At 31.8% G+C, this 19,840-nt stretch overlaps 2 protein-coding genes across 4 annotated transcripts in view; one reads left to right on the top strand and one right to left on the bottom strand.

The window, feature by feature from the left end:
* Window positions 1-183: 183 nt before the first annotated feature.
* Mhcl (Myosin heavy chain-like) overlaps window positions 184-19,840 on the bottom strand; it is a 72,350-nt gene continuing 52,693 nt past the window's right edge. For 2 of the 3 annotated variants that reach the window (XM_070639960.1, XM_070639962.1), the window contains 9 exons: window positions 16,707-16,841; window positions 16,328-16,555; window positions 4,386-4,482; window positions 4,201-4,300; window positions 3,700-4,048; window positions 3,358-3,639; window positions 2,086-3,239; window positions 1,648-1,869; window positions 184-1,349 (listed from right to left, as the gene is read on the bottom strand). In XM_070639960.1, the coding sequence (XP_070496061.1) occupies window positions 1,244-1,349; window positions 1,648-1,869; window positions 2,086-3,239; window positions 3,358-3,639; window positions 3,700-4,048; window positions 4,201-4,300; window positions 4,386-4,482; window positions 16,328-16,555; window positions 16,707-16,841 (2,673 nt within the window). In that variant the 3' untranslated portion in view covers window positions 184-1,243. The remainder of the gene's footprint in view (window positions 1,350-1,647; window positions 1,870-2,085; window positions 3,240-3,357; window positions 3,640-3,699; window positions 4,049-4,200; window positions 4,301-4,385; window positions 4,483-16,327; window positions 16,556-16,706; window positions 16,842-19,840) is intronic. The other variant, XM_070639961.1, reaches the window with a different exon arrangement.
* Window positions 9,880-16,151, top strand: LOC139090220 (venom protease-like). Its single transcript, XM_070639963.1, has 6 exons — window positions 9,880-10,011; window positions 13,221-13,397; window positions 13,477-13,523; window positions 13,589-14,459; window positions 15,810-15,819; window positions 15,895-16,151. The coding sequence occupies exons 2-6, from the start codon at window positions 13,307-13,309 to the stop codon at window positions 16,043-16,045; spliced, it is 1,170 nt and encodes a 389-aa protein (XP_070496064.1). The 5' UTR covers window positions 9,880-10,011; window positions 13,221-13,306; the 3' UTR covers window positions 16,046-16,151.

Consider the following 19,840-nt stretch of genomic DNA (forward strand, 5'->3'; position numbering starts at 1 on the left):
CAATAAGCTATCAATACGAGTATACAAAATTTACTTATCAAAATCTACTGGATCTTTTATCCAAAAGAACATTTTATTAAAAATTTTGTACTTTTTTGACGACGAATTTCGCTGAATAAGGAAGCTGTAAGGAAAATCATAATCAATTTAATTCAGTAATTAAGGAAATGATAACACAAAACATAATATATGTAACATAAATGTTTGCCTTTATTTAAATTAAAAGGATACAAATCAGTGACTAATCAGCACTGATGTCGCTTGTTTTCATTAATAATGAATAAAAACATAGATATCAAATACTTAGTAAAAGGATGAAAGTAGGGTTCGTTCATAAATGACGTCTAACAAATTTTTTGGGGGTCTCCTCTTTGAAAAAAGTCGTCTTATTGACGAATTTTTATCAAATTAGTGACTTAAACCAGAACTTTTGATAGACGCCATTGACGAACGAACCCCAAAAGAGAGAACAAAATATTAAATGAAGTGAAATAAAATCATATATTATTATACACAAGTCATAAAGTCATAAGAGTAAATAGATATAGAATAGATGAATGAAAAAAAATGAAAAAATTTTCTCACAGAAAATCACTTAAATTAATTAATCTAAAAATGATTATGTATGCTTCTTATTTCATTCATGCTGTCTAAGAAATAAAACATTTCAACTAAAAATTATCGTTAAACATTTAATGTAACAGCATAAAATTATTAAAACTTCCATTCTTTCATGTTGCTTACATTTCTTTTTTTTGATCTAATTAAAACACTAGTAAGTTCCTCAATTATAATTAAATAAAATTATTATAATCTTCATTGTATCCATCTTAAAATAATATATTTTGATGAATTTAAGCATCCATTTTCGTCTTGAGACGTTTACAATAATCAATTTTTATAAAATCATGCATCCTTTTTGGGGGGGGTCCATTTTTAAAGGGGGTCTATGCTTTTAAAAATAGACTTTTTAGTCATTTTGAAGAGTTTACAGTATATAATTTCTGATGTAAGCTATTGTAACATCCATTAGAAAATTGAATTTTATGCTTCAAATTCAAAATTTTTCACAAAGACCCTATTTTTCAAAGCATAGACCCCCAAAAAAAATCAGCACCCCACATTTTTTGACAATTCATTCTTGTAAATCATTTATAATAAAATCATCATCATCATGATCATCTCCAGTTCTTATCGTGCTTAATTTAATTATATTTTTTGTAAATTTTACATCACGGGGGTCTTAAACAAATGAATCACTTCCATTCGTAGAATTCTCAATTGTGGCACTCATTGCTTTTCCAATGATTTCGGTTTTCGTGTGAGTTGTAGACGCAGTAATTGTAATTCTAGAGTGGGAAAAAACTGATGTGATTCAATCAATGCTGATGGATTTTGTGGGTTAGTCAAATATATAGGAAATAGCTAGTTAATATTTATGTGATTATAAATATACAGGTGCATTTTTTTTTTTTTTCAACATTATTCATTAAAATTATTTTTGGATTAATTTTTTTTGCTTTTTTAATTAAATTTATAATTTTGTTTATATTAATAAGTGTGTGTATATATCGTGTTTAAGCCAATCCAAGGGTGTTAAAAAGTCCACATCCACAGAACACATTTTGGTATTTCACTGAATCTTACCTTGGTGTATTGTCACGTTCTTCGTAATTATTACTTGTGTTATTTTTATTTAAATTATTATTAGTAAAGTTATTCGCATTGTGATTATTTAAGCTTTTGGAATCTTTTAACGAACTTTTTTCACTGTGATTATTTGTAAGTAGCATCTTGGATGATGTTGATGATGGACGAAAACGGACATCAATTTCACTAGAATCGTCGGATGAAACGTCGCTGTCATCGCTGTAATTAAAAATATTAAAATTAATTTGATTTTTAAAAATTTAACGGTTGGATGAAATTCAAATTTGGTCAAAAAATAACGGTCAAAAATATTTTGAAAATTATTTAACGAAATTAATTTGAAAATTTAACGAATTTTTAAAGTAAATTTGAGAAAGGACAGACTGTTGACCAACCAGCAACTTCATAATCCAACCAGAAACACGATCAATTTACCTGTCAGAAGCTTCAGTATCCTCCCCATCCATCGCTTGCTGTAAGTCAGCAATTCGTTGTAATGCCAATCGTAAATCGCTTCGAGCTGATGCTGCTTCCGCTTCCGATGCCTCCAATTTCTTTTCAATATCTTTTCGTCGAGTCATTGACTCTTGTTCGCGATTTGAAATGACATGGAACTCATCACGTAATTCACGTAAACTTTTTTGTGCCTTTTTGTATGCTTCTTGTGCCTGCGTCTCTTTCATTCTGACTTGAGCGACCTCATTTTGTACTCTCTCAACATTATCTTTTAATCGATTACATTGAACTTCAAGACGTGCTCTTGTCATTTGCTCAAATTCTAATCTCGATTCTAGTTCCTTAGTTCTTAATTCAAGTCTCTTATTTTGTATGTTTGAATTTGGATCGGTCATACTCTCGAAATTATCTAAACGAGCAGTTAGTTCAGCAATTTGCTCCTTCATTGAATTCTTCTCGGACTCCAATTCCGATATCTTAATTTCATAGTCACTTATAACTGTTTGCTCAGTACTTAATTGCTTCACAGTTGCACTGTATTTCTTCATTAATTCTGCCATTTCTTCTTCATTCTCATCAATTTGTGCTTGCAGTTCTGCTCGATCGCGTTGCACAGATGTTGCTTTCTCTTCAGCCTCATATTTGGCACGTTGATTCTCTTCAAATGTTGACTGTAAATCTGCCAATTCTGATTCGGCAATTTGACGCGCTTTCACAGCAATCATCCTCGCTGATTCAGCATCTTCTAGTTGATTCTTCAACTGTCTAATGAGTGCCTTACCGGCAGAGTCAGCCTTGGCACGTTCTAGTTGCGTTTGGGCGTCACGAAGGAGAGCTTTGCACTTTCTCAAATCCTTCTTTAATTTCTGTGTTGCTGCCTCTTCTGCGGCTCTGTCATGACGATCTTGATCCTCATACATATTTAATCGTCTTTCTAATTCATGCTTTTCTCTAAGCAGTAAGGTTCTTTCTTCGTGCTCTTGTTCAAGTTGACATTCTAAAGCCTTTACCTTTTTGTATGATGATCCGCGAATTTCTTCCAACTCATCATCTCTTTGTTGTGCCTCTCGTTTAGCGTCTTTTCTCATCGTCTCCAATGTCATTTCAAGACGTAGTTTAGCTTGCTCGAGAAGCTGAAAAATAATTTGATTTTTAGCGGTTTTCAAAAATTTAAAATGAGATATTTTTAACGGTTTTCAAAAAATTAAATTTGAATTTTAGAATTCAGTTATTTTTAGACTCAAAATTTACCTGAATTTGACCAGCCATTTCGTCAAGTTCTTCCTCTTGTTCCTTACAACGTTTCTCAAATTCAAGTTTGGATCTCTTTAATTGTGCAATTTCTTCTTCAGTATTTCCGCCAAATGTCAGTTCCTCTAGTTCTCTATTTAGAGCTGAGACTTTCTCCTCCTTAAGTTCCAATTCAAGGCGAGTGTCTTCAAGTTTCTGTTCTAATTGGAATTTCTCGGCAATTAGAACATCCTTTTCGCGTGATAATCTTTCTTTTGATTGTTTTTCAAGTCGTGCTGTATCCTATAGAATTAAATTAAGTCATAATAATAACAATTTAAGTTAAATAATGATAATAATTACTTGTAATGCTTGACATTCAGAATCAAACTTCCGTTGGCGTTTTTCAAGCAAATTATTGCGACTATTTTGCTCGTCAAGCAGCATTCTTAAATCATTCATTTCATTTGTCATCTTTTGATTCTTTCTCTTCCATTGCGCAACAACTTGTCGCTGTTCCTCGACTTCTTCATATGCATCGGCAAGTTTCTTTTCAAGCTGCTTTTTAAGTCCGACAAGTTGTTCCAAGTCATGTTCATGCTGAGTTTGGAGGCGCTTCTTTGTAAATTCAAGTTCTCGTGCGACACGCTCATATTTGAGTCTGTAAGCATTGCCACCTTCGTCGTTGTCAGCATCTTCATCCTCCAGAACACTACAAATATAAATAAATTTAATTGAAATTGTAAGATTTAAGGGATTTTATCAAGTACTATTCAGTTGTTGGAAAATTTCTCATGAAACAGCAGTAAATGCTCAATATACAGCAATAAATCACAAACTAATCAGAAAATTGTATTTACTTACCCATTCAAATCTGATTTTGCACAAATTAGTTCCATTTCTAATTTTTCCGACGCTTCTTGAAGGTTACGATATTTCGATTGCTGTTCATCGAGCTCTTTTTCTGTAAAAAAAAATGCACAAAAGTAAGAGAAATGGAAAATTTTCAATTCTGTACATAAAGTCACAAGAATAAAAGATCTTTTTACCTAATCTTAAACGTTCACTCTGTTCAGCATCTAAGCGTTCACTTGTTATATTCGATGTTGAATGCTCCTCGGCTAATTCGACTGTCATCTCAGATAACTAAATTAGAAATAAAATAAAATAAGAAATAAGTTAATAGTCATGTAATGTAGAGTTTGCATACAAAATGAAAATAAATTGTTGTATTTTCAATGTTATTTATAAATAAAATTAAACGATACACAAAAGTTATCAATTTGCAACTGTACATGCTCACTTACAATTTTTGCTCTTAATTTAAGCCTCAATATTTTTTTTAAAAAAAAAAGAGATTTCATTTGCTACTCGTAATTACATTACAGTTATTTGCAGTATGACGTTAAATATGAGTTTTTAAAAAATATGAGAATTTATACTTTCGGTCAACTGTCTGTTGTAGCTTTCAATTGTCTTATTTTCAAACGTCTTGTAATATTTCCCCAAAGAATTGAAAATCAAGAAAATTGTCAGATTAAAATTAAATCGTAGGATTTAAATTAATCCTAGGATTAAAATGGAAGACTTAACCAACAAATTTTAGTTTTGGATGTGAAAATTGGGCAGCAGCTTGATAGCAGTAGCGTAATCAAGGCAGCTTTACGTCTTGTTATCAAGGAAGGCTCAGCTCTTGCAAACAATGCCGTAACATAGCGCCTTCATGCATCTGTTCGTGAGTTGAATCAAGAGTCAATCCATAACTTTGCATCATGCTTGACGGATTCAACAGCAGTTACAATAGCAGTTCCTCAAACTACAGTAATAGTTTTCGACACTGATAAAATGTTATCTTATCAAAAATATCATACATAGTGGAACATCACGATCACATTAGCGTGTGATTTAAATGACTGGATAGCTCAACAAACCCATTTTCATGCTGTATACTCAGTAAGTTTATAGGAAAAAGTTTTTCTTTTTCAACAAAGTAATTAAATAAAAATTTCATCTTGAATTTATGCCAGCAATTTAAGTCAAAAACATCATCTGTTGTATAATAAAATGCAGTGAATGATAACAATTTTTTTTTGTTGCTGTAAATATTACAAGTTTGAATGGCTCTGCATATATAAACAGATCAGAAATTTTTGTTGGGGTTTGTTCACTTGTTAAGTCTAATTATAAGGTGGTTTCGGAATTGAGTGACACAATTAAGAATATTGCATTCTTTGAAAGCATGCAGGACATAGATCAGTGGTGGACAAACTGTGTGCTTTCTCGATATCGGGATCGGAACCGGGAAATTCCCGTCCTGAGTACCGAAAATCTTACGGGGCCGGGATTTCAGAAAATTATCCTGTGTGCCAATGGTATATTCGGAAATGCTACGATCCGCATGCCATGAGCAGCTTCGGCAGTGGCTTACCACCAAGGTGCACCCAAAAAATGACAGCAACCGAACTACAATTGCATGCTCAATTCTATTAATTGAGTATACTCATTAACACCCTCATTAAGGAGCATATTTGGAGTCAAGTATCCTTCTTGTCTGTTAGGGACACTGGCATAGATGACCTGAAGTCTATAAATCCCAAGCTTGAAATCTAGTTGGATTTTGTATGGATCGACCGAAGTCGACTTGACTCGACTTTTCTACAAAATTCTAGGTTTGAGTTAATTAATAAGTCATGTCAACTAGGCATCAGGATAGGCTTTATCAGAACTTGAAGTCGATTCGGATCTATACTCGGAATTTTGTATGGAAAAGTCGAGTCAAGACGACTTCGGCCGATCCATGCAAAATCCGAATCGACTTCAAACTCTGATAAAGCCTACCTGATGTCCAGCTGACATGACTTATCAACTAATCCCAAGCCTCTTTTTTTGTGGAACTAATATTTTATCAATTTTCATCATTTTCATTGACTAGCAGATGTTTATAAAAAACTCATCAAACAGAAGCATCAACATCCTTCAAAGTCAATTTATGCACTAAGTCATTACAGCTTCTAAATTGAAGTACATTACGAGAAAAAATATTGACTGCTATTTTTAGCTATTGAAACATGATTCCACCGACGAAATAAAATTAGAGTAAATTACAAAATTAAATCAGTACATCAGCATGATATAGGCAAACTATCTCCTTAAACTCTCATGTCTATCTGCAATTAGAGTAGACGATAAATCTTCTTATTTGACACAATTAATCATGAAAGGCACTTCCACCGTTCATGAATATCACGCATTAATTAGATCTGTTGTTGTTGTAATTAGATTGGATATATTCCAAAAATATCTAGTCATTGAACATTTATAGGAATCTAATAGCTTAATAAATCTTGAAGATATTTCAACGGATTATGATCTGTAGCTTGAGAATTTTCTCTTTACATAAGTGATGAAAAATATGAAAAATACCCGAAAGAAAAATCATCGATTGGACGTCAAAGAGGAAATTCGTCCGAAATATCGAGAATTGGCATGAACAGTTCAAGAAGTGGCTTTTTTGCGTAAAAACAAACTTTCGTTTAATTGTTTTGGCACATAAAGTCATGGCTGTTCGATATAGATTATTAAAAACTTTTCTCTCTTCATGCTTCATGCTGAATGAGTGAGTCATTTCAGTTTATTTTTCTCGCATCTTCTTCTTTATGTCTTAATACTTTCCTAAACAAAAGATCAACAGAAATGTTTTAAAATAAACTACAGTATACAGCTCCGCGTAGCTGTCATATTATGTTATGTTTATAATTATCGTCCTATCATAGCAAAACAGCACGAACTGATATCAAATAGCTACAGTAACACCTACATGCATGCACATATTTGTGATCAACAGATTCCTTAATTAATAAAACTTTCCCACCGCAACTTTATGTCTTCCTTTTCATTTCATTAATAAAAATAAATACAGATTTATTTATTGAACTACATTTCCTTCCATCAAGTCATTTAAGTCATCATTATATTGCGCATTTTCTGTCAATTTCTGATGCTTACTAGCTTGTGGTATCCTGTTTTATGTGTATTTATTTTTCATGGACAAACACAGGATTTTCTTCTTTATTCTACAATTTTGCAAGTATTTTTCGGCTGTAAAAATAGCTTTATATTTGTTTGCAAACAGTCTCTGTGACTATAATTATCCTCATTAAAAAAAATTTGTATTGGATGTTTCATTTGAAGCGTATGAACAACTTTATTCATATGTCTAGTGACTTACCCAAACTTTAATCATCTTTAAATCTTAATTAAACTCAGTCAGCTAGCCAATAATCCACGGAATGTTAAGTAATTAAAAAAATTCTAACTTAATTTAAGTAAATTATACAAAACTGTTAAAAACAAGCATTTCACAAGATATATTCACAATCCGTCCTTTAATATTTCATTGCACTTTCTTTCTAGATTGTTCACTAAGCGAATATTTAACTATTTACAGTAAATTTTACAAAATTAAAATTTTTAAGAAAACTTGACGAAATTTCTTCGACAAAAAACAAACAAAATTTGAAAAATAAATTTCCGTTAAAATTTAACGAAACTTATGAATCGAAATATTTTTGAAAAAATTAAATCCGTTATAAATTAAACATTTTAATCCGTTGTGACAGTGCCGAAACGTTTAATAATATGACATGTGCAGAAATTAGTGTCTATTCACTCATTTAATTCAAAAATTATTGAGCTAGTTATTTACACGAATTGAGTAGTAATAAAAAGCGTTTAAAAACAGAGGAATGTGAATGAACTTCGATCAACAACAACAACACACAGCTGTCATACCATAAATTAAGTGATCTGCAATATTAAATTTACCTCTTCATCACATACAGTTCGATCATCATCGAATTGATCATTTGGAATATCGGGAATATCACGAGAACATGAACGTCTTAATGATGGTTGACTATTAATTAATTGGAATCCTCTGACTAGAATATTTGCAGCACTTTTGGAACGTCCAATACCATTTGAACGTTCCTCTCTTTGCCTTTCTATATAACTAACTGTGTCATTTTTCTTTCGACCTAAACCTGACCATTCCTCCATCACATGATCTGTTCTTTTTAAAAAATTGGATATTTGATCCGAGAGATAACTTGATGCTGTAGATTTTTCAGAGTGGGCAGGTGATGCTCTTAATGATTGTCTTAATGGCTGTTTAACTCCCAAAACGAACGATAGATTTGCATCATAAACGACCGGCGATTGTTCCATTTTATAATATTCATGTACATCCAGTTTATGATCTGTATATGTTTGTGGAAATTGTCGATGAGGTGTGCTTCGTGACCTCGAACTGTCACTTGATTGCCAAGAATCATAATTACTTAGTGACGAATTACTTCGATGTGTAGAATGAGAATATGCAGGAGATGGTGAACGTGACACATATGAAGACTCATGTGACATACTTCTTCCTCGTTCATTCTGCGCAAGGTCTTCTGTTCTTGATCGTGAATATGGTATTCTTAATCTACCATTTTGTACAGGTCCAGTTCTTGTTGGTTTATAGACAGGTTTAGGTGGGAGACTTAACATTGGCATTTCTTCTACAAATGGTCGTATTGGTGGTCGTGGTGGAAGTCTTTTACGTGGTGGCAGTGCCATATAACGCGAATTATTATTCGGTACTGGATGCAATTCATTCATCATCGAAACAGATGGTAAATGAGGCATCATAAATATTTATTTATGTCTGACTAGATGAGGAGTTACTTAATTCCTTTATTATTATTATTATTATCACAGAATCATTTAATTTGCGGCAATATTCACACACAACAAAATTCAACAAGAGTCACTGTTATCACATCAACAACTGTCTCTGGCTCCTCATCAAAATACTTTTCATCTTTTTTTCACATTTAAATATTTTTATATGACAATAAATCTGTTCCTTCTTTTTCGGCAAGTGTGACTAATCGCAAATTTATTTTCAAACTGATTCAAAGCTTCTTACTGCCCGAGATATTTTTTTCTTTATGCGATGGTGGCGAGTGGATATGCCTCTCTCCTTTCTATATCTCGGCCTACGAATGTTGTTTTCGGATTTTTCGCTGTTGTTTTGAGTGTGAAAATTGAAAATTCACTTAATGACTTTTCTTATTATTGGCAAAGAAAGTGAATAGTTGCCATTGTTGATGAAGAAGATACTCTTTTTTTGTGTGATGTAAGAATGATTTCATGCTATGTCACTTTTTTTGACACTTATTACAGCTGTATGACTTAAAATAAATTTCTCTTTCCTTAACGCAACTATCTCGAATATACTAAAGGCAAATTATATATTATCGTTTTAAACTACGCAACTTACGCGAGCGGAAGCAACAGAGAGACTAATTTTGTTGCAAAGATCGCATACATACAAAAATAATAAGAAAAGTGGCAGAAGATTTTCCGAATGCTCTATGAATTTTTCGCGATCATCGTTCAAATAAATTTTAAAATTAAATTAAGAATGAAAATGCGACCGACCGACCTTTTTTCATCTCATCTCGTATACATCGTACGAGACGTGCGACAAAGCGAGAAAAGCAACAAGTTGAAGGAAAGTTTTATTTAATATTTTGAATACAATCGTATAAAATTTTACTGTTCTGAATTCAAAAAGAATGTGAAAAATATAAATCGTCGGAGGTTGATGACAGCAGTGACTACTTTGTAGTTAGTAGAATATTCTGGATTGCTGTTTAAAACGGATTTTAATATTTGAATTTTTAACGGTTTTTGAAATTTAAATTCTAACGATTTTCAAAAATTCAAAATTTTAAAGTCTTTCTTAAAATTCTAAATTTTAACGGTTTTCAAAAATTCAAAATTTTTTGAGTTTTTTAAAATTTCAAAAAATGACGGTTATATTGACAAATTTTAGTTCAAATCCCAAAAATGATCAAAACAATAGCATCTACATCCTCATCAACATACTAACATGTGTCGTGTCTACAATCCCGTGCCGCATTTCCCGATTAATTTCAGTCAAATGTCCGCTGTGATATTCAAAGAATGATATCCATTTGATCGCATTTAAGACGCCTGACCAAAGTCACAGACTCAATTTTTATTTCGGCTTGCAGACGATTCACATTCATAACCGCTGCAAGGTCATTGGTGCAAAGGCACTGTCTAATGCCTCAAGTGCATAAGAAATTCTCCTTTTAGCATCAGTTTATGCCGATCAAAATCACGATATAAAATTGCATGCATGCATGAATGAATTTTCTCTGCCGTACAATAAATTATTTTATTTCCTCCTATCCACAGCAGAAATGAGCAAATAAAGTCAAAAGATCAGCAGTTTTTTAATAAGAAAGTGAAAGTTTATGAAAATAAACGCAAAATAATGTTATTTTATCAGAACAATGTTCATGATCATTCCTGTCACCTTATTTGACAAGGCATAGCCTTAAGTAATAATCGTAATGCAGCGGGTACTCGTTTATCTATACCGTATACACATTTTTCAATAATATCACGTATATTTCGCAATATTTATGATCAATAGAGTGTAAGACCATTAATTATTATAAAATACATACATTCAAGTTGCTTCCCGTTCGACCAACAAGCCACCGTCGATGAAGATGAAGAAGGAAACACAATGAGAAATCAGCTGAGGCATTTAATGATTAATTATTGTAACATTTTCTCTCCTTTTTCTTGCTTGTTGCACAATCATGTAGATTGGTTTTTTTTTGGCAAAACAATTCATTCACAATTGCTCAACTTTGCCATTTATATGTATTTTCGGTTAAGGAAATTCTGGGAGGAGATGAAAAATTTTAACGCCAATTTTGACATGTACAAAGATGACTTTTACGCTATGATAATTTCTCATTGTCGTTGTATACAAAAGAACAGATGACATAGAAATTAATTGCCGTAATGTAATACTTGACATAGTGTTACAGAAATATTTCACATTGAGATTGTATTTTAATTGATCATGGCGAATGCTGTCACGGATTTGGGAATTCTCTCTTGAGAATATATAAACGGTCATTTTATATTCAAATTGGAATCATTTGATTTCTCCCTTTTTATGGTTGTTAGTCCCCTCAATAGGAAAATTTAGTTTTTTTTTCAATTTTCAGACAGAAAAGATCATATTTTATCAAATTGTTTAATTCTTATTGCTTAAAAGGATTAATAAGTTCCTGCATTTACAAGTTACGAAGCGAATTCAACATATAGACATTATTAGTTACAAATCTAATAGAAAACCTTAAATTTGGTGAAAAATTGAAGAAAGCATGTTTCTGGCTCATTTTTAAGACGAAAAATTAACATTGCAGCATCGTACTGTACAGAATAACTACACGGTAACTGCTAACGATAATCCTTAATTAAGTAATGATTTGCATTACAGAATATAAACTTATTTCTCTTCCCTGGATGACCCTGAATAAACGACTTAGATCATTAAATCTTTTATTATCAGATTTAACTAGCATCCATTAACTAGGAACAAATATTGTAAAAATTAAGTAATTTTCTTTTCTTTTTTTACAGTTACTCATGTGTGCTTTTCTTGGATTTTTTCCAATTCATTCATAATCATGTTTCATCTAAAACACATCAAACAGATCAGCGCCAAAATATTTTCCTTCATACTTGAGTCAAAAGAAGCTCTAAAAGAATTCATCAAGTGGGGGTTGATCTTTAGAAACGTGACATAATCATCTGGTATTTCCTGAAAAATTATTTTTCTCAATCTATTTTCGAAAACTGAAGATGATTTAAGTTCACTATGAATTAGTGTTGATCTTCTCTCACAGCTCTCTTTATCATATCAAATAGTAAAATGAGAGATACATCGTGTATATATAAAAATATCAATTAAGGCGTCAATGACTTCTTATTTTTAGAACAGCTTTAATAATCTCTTCTTAAATTTATCACGATTATCGTCTTTGTTATTATAAACACATATAATTTTCATACTCAAAATATTGCTGTAGGTCAGTGTTTGTAAAGCAAACGCTGTTACGAAAGCGTCTTGAAGTCATGATCTCGCGCGGACAATGAAATAATATTGCAAGTGGAAATAAAATTGGATTTATTAATGGCGGATGCGCTTTTTTGTGGTTATTGTGCTGATGATGTGAAACTTTTGAATCAATCAAGCGTCAATGCTTACTGAATGCACTTTTGATGTGAAAATTTTGCAATAATTGTTACTGAATGCACTTTTGATGCGAAAATTCTGCGTTAATTGCTACTGAACACACTTTTGATACGAAAATTCTGGATCAATTGTTACTGAATGCACTTTTGATGCAAAAATTCTGCGTCAATTGTTACTGAACGAACTTTTGATGTAAAAATTCTGCGTCAATTGTTACTGAATGCATTTTTGATGCGAAAATTCTGAATCAATGCTTACTGAACGCACTTTTGATGCGAAAATTCTGTATCAGTGTTCACTGAATGCGAATCTTTGCTTCTTTTTTACTGAATACACTTTTGATGCAAATTTTCTAAGACATTTACCATTTCAAAACATACAAATCTACTGCTTGTAAGCTATTAGCTTCACAACAATAATTGCATATATAAACACAGTCTAGTATAAATTCATCACAAATTGTTTTCCATTTTCTAAGATAAAAGCAATAAGCTATTTAAATGCAATGCATTGCAAATCTCAAAAACATAACAGAATTACAACAAAAAACATATGATTAAACATGTTAAAGCTCTTTCTTTCTCCTTTCATATTGCATTAACATTTCTCCCACATATTTAAATTCTTATCATCATATGCTCTCTTTTTTTTCTCTGCACATTTTGTTTTATATACTCGCGTATTTAGCGCAAGTTTACATTTTTCTACATCGTCGACATTATCAAAATTAAAAGTTTCCTCTAAACAGTCAGTCGCGATTTACTTTCATCATTATTTTGTGGTATATTATTGAAATAGACATCAATTAATAGTTGGTCAAGTGAATATCCAAATATGACCTCAACAAAGTATTTTTTAATCCTAATGCATTTAATTGTTTGCATAAGTTTAATTTCATCAGAGACTGAACAAGAAGACTCGTCAAGTAATATATTGACCTACTTTATGGCAACGACACATTTAATAATTTAAAAACAAATTTATTATAAATTCTCACTACGCAGATTCAATTAGCGGCACTGGACGACTACTTTCTCTGAATCTTCGTCAGGTCTGTTGCAATCATTAAAAAATATAAATGCACACAATATATTATAATTATATTTTCATGTAAAGCCGAATAAGAACTATCAAGCATGTACAACTCCTTCCGGTAAGAAGGGACATTGTAAGCACATTATGCAGTGTAAAACGAGCGATATCAAAAGTAACGTATTGAAGTTCCTTGATTACTTATGCATCATTGAACGGAGTGCAGTTGGTGTATGCTGTCCAGATGATTTATCAGAACGTAATGGTCAACTGGCTGTTGATCTACCCGCTTCGGGTGACAGTCGTGTTGAGCCATGGGAAGTACAAGAAGAGGAAGGAGGCGATGAGAATGCAAATGAGGACGAGAATCAAGATCGCGGATGCGGTGTTGCAACAAAGCATTATCCAAAAATTACAGGCGGTAGACCGGCCGATCCAAAAGAGTATCCATGGATGGCTGCATTAATAAGTTCAAGAAAAGCTACTGGGGCATTTTGTGGAGGCGTTTTAATTACGGATCGTCACGTTTTAAGTGCCGCTCATTGCAGCAATCGAATTAAAATTGAAAACTTGTTTGTAAGACTTGGCGAATATTCTTTCGAAACGGCCAATGAAACAAGATTTAGAGACTTTCGAGTTGAAGAGATTCGACAACATGTCGATTTTGACATGGCAACATACGAGAATGACATTGCAATTTTAAAAATTATTCGTCCTGCTCTTTTTAACTCTTACATTTGGCCTATATGTCTTCCACCACTGTCGGAAAAATGGGAAGATAGAAAGGCTGTTGTTGTTGGATGGGGAACACAATTTTTTGGTGGTCCACATTCATCCGTTTTAATGGAGGTTACTGTACCAGTATGGAAAAATAGTGTATGTCAGACTAAATATCCACATAGAATTTACGATAGTGTTTTATGTGCTGGAGATACAAATTTGGATTCATGTCAAGGTGAGTCGAAACTTTTGTTAAATTTTTAAAAAATTATTAATATTTTCGTGAATTTTTTTTATGCGTCATGAAGTCACATTGGAATTAATTTCTCATTTCTTTGTTAATTTTCGCGATAACAAAATTATTTAATGACTTTGTCAGTGGATTTTCCATTACTTCATAGTTCGTGATATAGTCAAGATCAGCTTACAGATGATGTTTATTGAAAATTGATATTTAGTAGACTTGATTGACTAGATTAGCGTCGTATTGAAATCGAAAGTTCAGTTTTCGAATATTTTAGAAAAAACAAATTTTGAGAATTTTGAAGAATTTCGAAAATTTAGTTTTTGAAAAATTTCGAAACAGTATTCGACGAATTTCGAAAATACAATTTTTGATAATTTCGAAAATGGTTTTCAAAGATTTTCGAAGAAATTCGAAAATACAGTTTTCGATTATTTTTGAAAATACAGTTTTCGAAGAATTTCGAATTAAAATTGTCTCCAATTTTTCGAATTTCGATAAAACAGTTTTTGAAGATACAGTTTTTAAATAGTCTCGAAACACAGTTTTCGTATTAAATTTCAAAGTTTTCGAACTTAAAAGGCTCAAATCTGAGATAGTAAAAATATATCTCTGTAATGTGCGAACAGTCGATGCGGACGTTGATTCGAAGAAATTTGAATCGTATTTCGAATGTTTTTTCGGAAAAAATCCGCCATCTTGAAAAACATCAAATTTTTTAAAATTTTTAGTTTTTCATGATTTTTAGCTTGAATGCTTCGTTTAAATCAAGACAACCAATTTAATTATGTTCATTAAAGCTTTTTCAATCATTTAATCGAAGTGTAAAGCTGAACTTATCAGCTTAAAGTTAGTTTTTTCAAAAATTATTCCAAATTATTGGTTTTGTTTTCATTGTTTGTTTACAAACATTCTAAGAAAACAATGAATGTCATTAATTCACTTTTCTTCATTATTTGAGACTTTTTATTTAATTTTTTACAATTATTTAGTTTAGTTTAAGCATAATCTTGCTTTAAAATCAATAATTAAAGGCAAATTTAGAGTTTTTTTGTTTAGATTATTAACGTTCATTTGAAATTTAAATTTGTTTCCGAAAATAAGAACCATTCGAAATTGAAATTCCGAAAATAAGAACTCGTTCGCACATTACAGATATATCTTAAAATACCATTTGACATACTCATCTTCAAAGTTTATCTCAATCAGCACCTTCAAAAATGCTTGACAATGACACGTTAAGCTATGATAACACATGTTCAAGTCATTGATTATCATTTTCGCGTACTTTTCAAAAACAAAAAAGAAGTATTCATTGTCATTTGTTTTGTCTATTTGCAGGAGACAGCGGGTAAATAATGAATAATTTATAAAAATCAATTAACTATCACGGTAAGGAGCTACGAGCTTTTACTTTTCATTTCAGTGGACCATTGATGATTCAATTACCAAATGGTAGATTTACAGTAATTGGAATCGTTAGTTGGGGTGTGAGATGCGGTGAGCCTGACCACCCAGGAATCTATACTCGAGTTTCAAGTTACATAAATTGGATAATTGAGAATGCTACTTTTTAATTAAGTTTATATATGCTTACAAATTGCACATATTCAATTTAATTATCTCACGATAAATTGTTTATAAGAGTCTGAATGAATACATATATTGAGGATAAAGTGAAAATAGTCACATGACATTTAGCTTCTTTTATGCATCCAATACCTTCCCACCCATTATTTATATTCCAGCCATTACAGTTGCATACACAAAATCAATGACTTTCATTATCGTATCGATTAATTAAAACTTACCCATATCGGATGGGCGTCGGACATATAAAAACAATATTTATTGCTTACCTTAGATTCCAGCTTAGAGTTATCCGTCTTTAGTAAATTTCGTTCGCCTTCCAATTTCTCTAACTTTACTCTCAGCATCGTTAATTCATCGTTTGCTATTTTAAGTTGTTCTTCTGTACGATGAACGTTCAAGAGTGGAGTGACTCGCACCAATAATCGCCACCAGGGCCAATCGCGTACCTGCATAAATGCACGAACATTTCTCTGTATGCATCGTACTGCTAATTCCTGTACAATGATAATTATATGGAAAAAAATTATTAGAAAATGATTTAAATACACAGACACAGCCAACAAGCTACTAAAGTAGAAAACAGATCATTCTCTCATCATTTGACAGAACAATGGATCATTTAAAAATCTAATGGATATGCCATACCTGAACTCTTCGATGTCCAACTCGACGTCTGGCTAAATAACCTCGACAATATGACTGCAGTTGAATGATTCGATCTGATAAGAGTTCATCACGTTTCGCTTCTAACTGATTAAGAACGCCCGAACGAAATAGAACCTGTAAATAGTAAGTAGGAATAAGTAAGTAGTGTAAAAAATACTTTTGGATAATGACTGCTTTTATTTCTATTGTCTTGGTGGAAGTAAAACGAAAAACACATTAAGTGATGGAACGTAGTTGATAACATTCAAATTGGAATTCCGAGTCCATTTGTAATTTCTCACGTTTGCCTTAACATAGTGGATTAATTCAATGCATCGTGAAAATGGCCATGAACTCGACCATAAATTTAATATTAAAATGCATTTAACTAATGACATTGATAGCTTCTCGCGCCAAATTCGTATCCAATTTCAGATGGGAGAAAATGGCATAAGATCAGGTCAGTAACGGTGTGAGGAACAAAACGATATATGAATTTCATAATTTTATATTGCAATCAATTAACATAAACCATAAATGTTTATTATGAATCTTACTGTGGCTATCATGAGCAACAAAAGATTTTAACTGGATTTTTTATGCCTTTTATTCCTTCTTCGACTTTTAAACCATAATCGTGTGTATAACAAATAACATTTTCGACACTCACTGGACGTAGACTTCTGTTGCGATTTATTTCTATGCATAATAATGAGAACATTTACTTGATTTATGATCAAGTTGATCTTATTTCGTGTTCAAGATCATTAAATTGCCCTTTTTGCTATTTTGTATGATAATTGAAGTGTGATTATGTATATTACATTTTGCGTACGGAGTTAATAGCTATGGAACTAGTAAATAAATCTTTGTTAATGACTTTCTAGTTCTTATCTTTAAGATTTTGCTAATGACAGTGGAAATTGTGATTTATCTTCGACTTAATGAATGATGTTGTGAGCATCGACTACATTTTATGTGAATATTGATGGATCGGACTACGGTTGGAATCAGGGATTGATAATTTATCAAGTTTCTAGTATTTTAATGTTGAGGATCGAGTAAATTTTATAAAAACTGGTAAAATCTATTGATTAACTTAAATATCAAATATTGAGCATGATTGATAATCATCAATTCTAGTCTGTGATCTAACCCCTCGCCCATAGATTCTCAAATCCCATTTCATACATAGACCACACTAATAATTTGTCCTCAAACCCAAATATCACAAATCGGTTAATCGATCCGAAATTTGGCAGGAGTGACTCTGACTTGGTTCTGGAGACAATTAAAATTTGGCATGGCTCTGACATGATGTGGTAGGATCTGGCGAGACATTATGCCAAACTTAAGCCGAATTCGGCACCAAGTATGGTTCTGACTTGTCGGTGTGAAAACGGATTTTTGATGGATTAACTGCTATTCGGATAACATTCAAATAAAAACAATTTGATTCAATTAGTCGACAAATATTTAAATACCGATATTTAAATTGCCATTCTTTCAACGATAAGGAACTCGTATGAAGCTGCACGTTATAACTAGTTAACGCCCAGTTCATGCCTAGTTCTAACTTATTTGTGCATTTACAGAGTTTGATCAGCTTTAAATATCCCGGAAAGCACAACATGTTCGCATCAGTAAAGTTCGTGGGATAAGCATCAGGGTAAAGATTTCGGGTAAGCATCAGGGAAAGACGTGAAGGTGGATTCTGTTCGGATATATTGATTGACCTTTCTAAGTCAACAACACTAACTGGAATCTTCACAAGAATTCACCTGCTGTAAGCAAAGACATTAACAAGCATAACACCTAAACTGCAAGGTAAGCTGAATAATTTCACAAATACAAAGGCACAGACATGTGAAAAAAATAATAATAATAAAACCATTAGAATGACTTAAAAGACTTTCATTTTATTGGATGCAAACTTTACACGATTTTTATGGCTTCGACTGGCACATTTTTTTCTTTATTTATAGCTCTATGGATCGTAAAATAGACAAAAAGAAAAGAAATGAAAAGAATGAACAGCCATCAACAAATTTTTCATTTTCACAAATTACTGTTAATTGAAATTGATTCTAATTGTTTGAATTGAATGGCTTGTTGAATGATATATGAGCAAAAAAAAAAAAAAAACACAAAGTACAGAGAGATGAAAGAGTCGCTGTTTCTACCATCAATGGGCGGTGTAATGCGGACATAATAGGTTCGTGCGGTTGTTGCTTTTTGAAGCATACAGATACAGAATTAATAATCAAAGGTGAATGCAATCAATAAATTTATTTTGAAAGTCTATCCATTAAATAAATAATAAATTTTTGAGAATCATGTGTAAATGCCAAATAAGTTGTTGCTGTAAATTGAATCACAGTTCAATAAGTGATTTTACTAAGTAAATAAAATAAAGTCCAAGATGCAATTTAATAGGATTGGGCTGATATTTAATTTCGATATGCATGTTCCTTTAAATTGAATTAATTAACACAACTTCCTAAATTAATGGCAGCAGTGAGAAAAATGCTTACAATCGTTGGGCGTTATGTTGTACATTAATCATTTTAAAGGAAATTGTGAGATCAAAGGTTGAAAAAATATTTTATTCCTCCCATCGACAAAAATTAAGTTTAATTTTGTTTCGGAAAGTTATTAGTAAGCAGGAGTCGTTCATTGGTGCCGTCAATCAAAGAATTGGATTTAAGTTTACTCTTTTTTTCGACTTCGAAATTAATTTCGAAAAATTCGAAATTCATTTTGCAAGATTCAAACGAAAAATTCAAAATTAATTTCGAATTTTTGTCGGATATTACTTTCGAATGTTTCGTTTGAATCTTTCAAAATATATTTCGAAAATTTCTAAACCAATTTTGAATTTTTCGTTCGAATGCTTCGAAATCGATTTCGAAAATTTAAAGTTTTCGTTTGAAAAAAACGGACTTTAAATTCGAATTTCGAATTTTTCGTTTGAATCTTTTAAAACAAATTTCGAAAATTTCTAAATCAATTTTGAATTTTTTGATCGAAAGCTTCGAAATTAATTTCGAATTTTAAGTTCGACAGTTTCAAAACAAAAATAATTTTGAATTTTTTGTTTGAAAGTTTCACAATTAATTTCAAATCTTTCGAAA

The sequence above is a fragment of the Chironomus tepperi genome, unplaced genomic scaffold, assembly GCF_022539635.2.
Source record: "Chironomus tepperi strain 1889 unplaced genomic scaffold, CSIRO-AGI_Ctep_v1 contig_217, whole genome shotgun sequence".
Lineage (NCBI taxonomy): Eukaryota > Metazoa > Arthropoda > Insecta > Diptera > Chironomidae > Chironomus > Chironomus tepperi.

What these genes read in the sequence shown, in the direction of transcription:
- LOC139090220 (XM_070639963.1), top strand. Translation starts at nt 13,307, where the DNA reads ATGACCTCAACAAAGTATTTTTTAATCCTAATGCATTTAATTGTTTGC. An exon ending in TGAACAAGAAGACTCGTCAA is followed by an intron (nt 13,398 to 13,476) that starts GTAATATATTGA and finishes CTCACTACGCAG; the next exon opens with ATTCAATTAGCGGCACTGGA. An exon ending in TTTCTCTGAATCTTCGTCAG is followed by an intron (nt 13,524 to 13,588) that starts GTCTGTTGCAAT and finishes TTTCATGTAAAG; the next exon opens with CCGAATAAGAACTATCAAGC.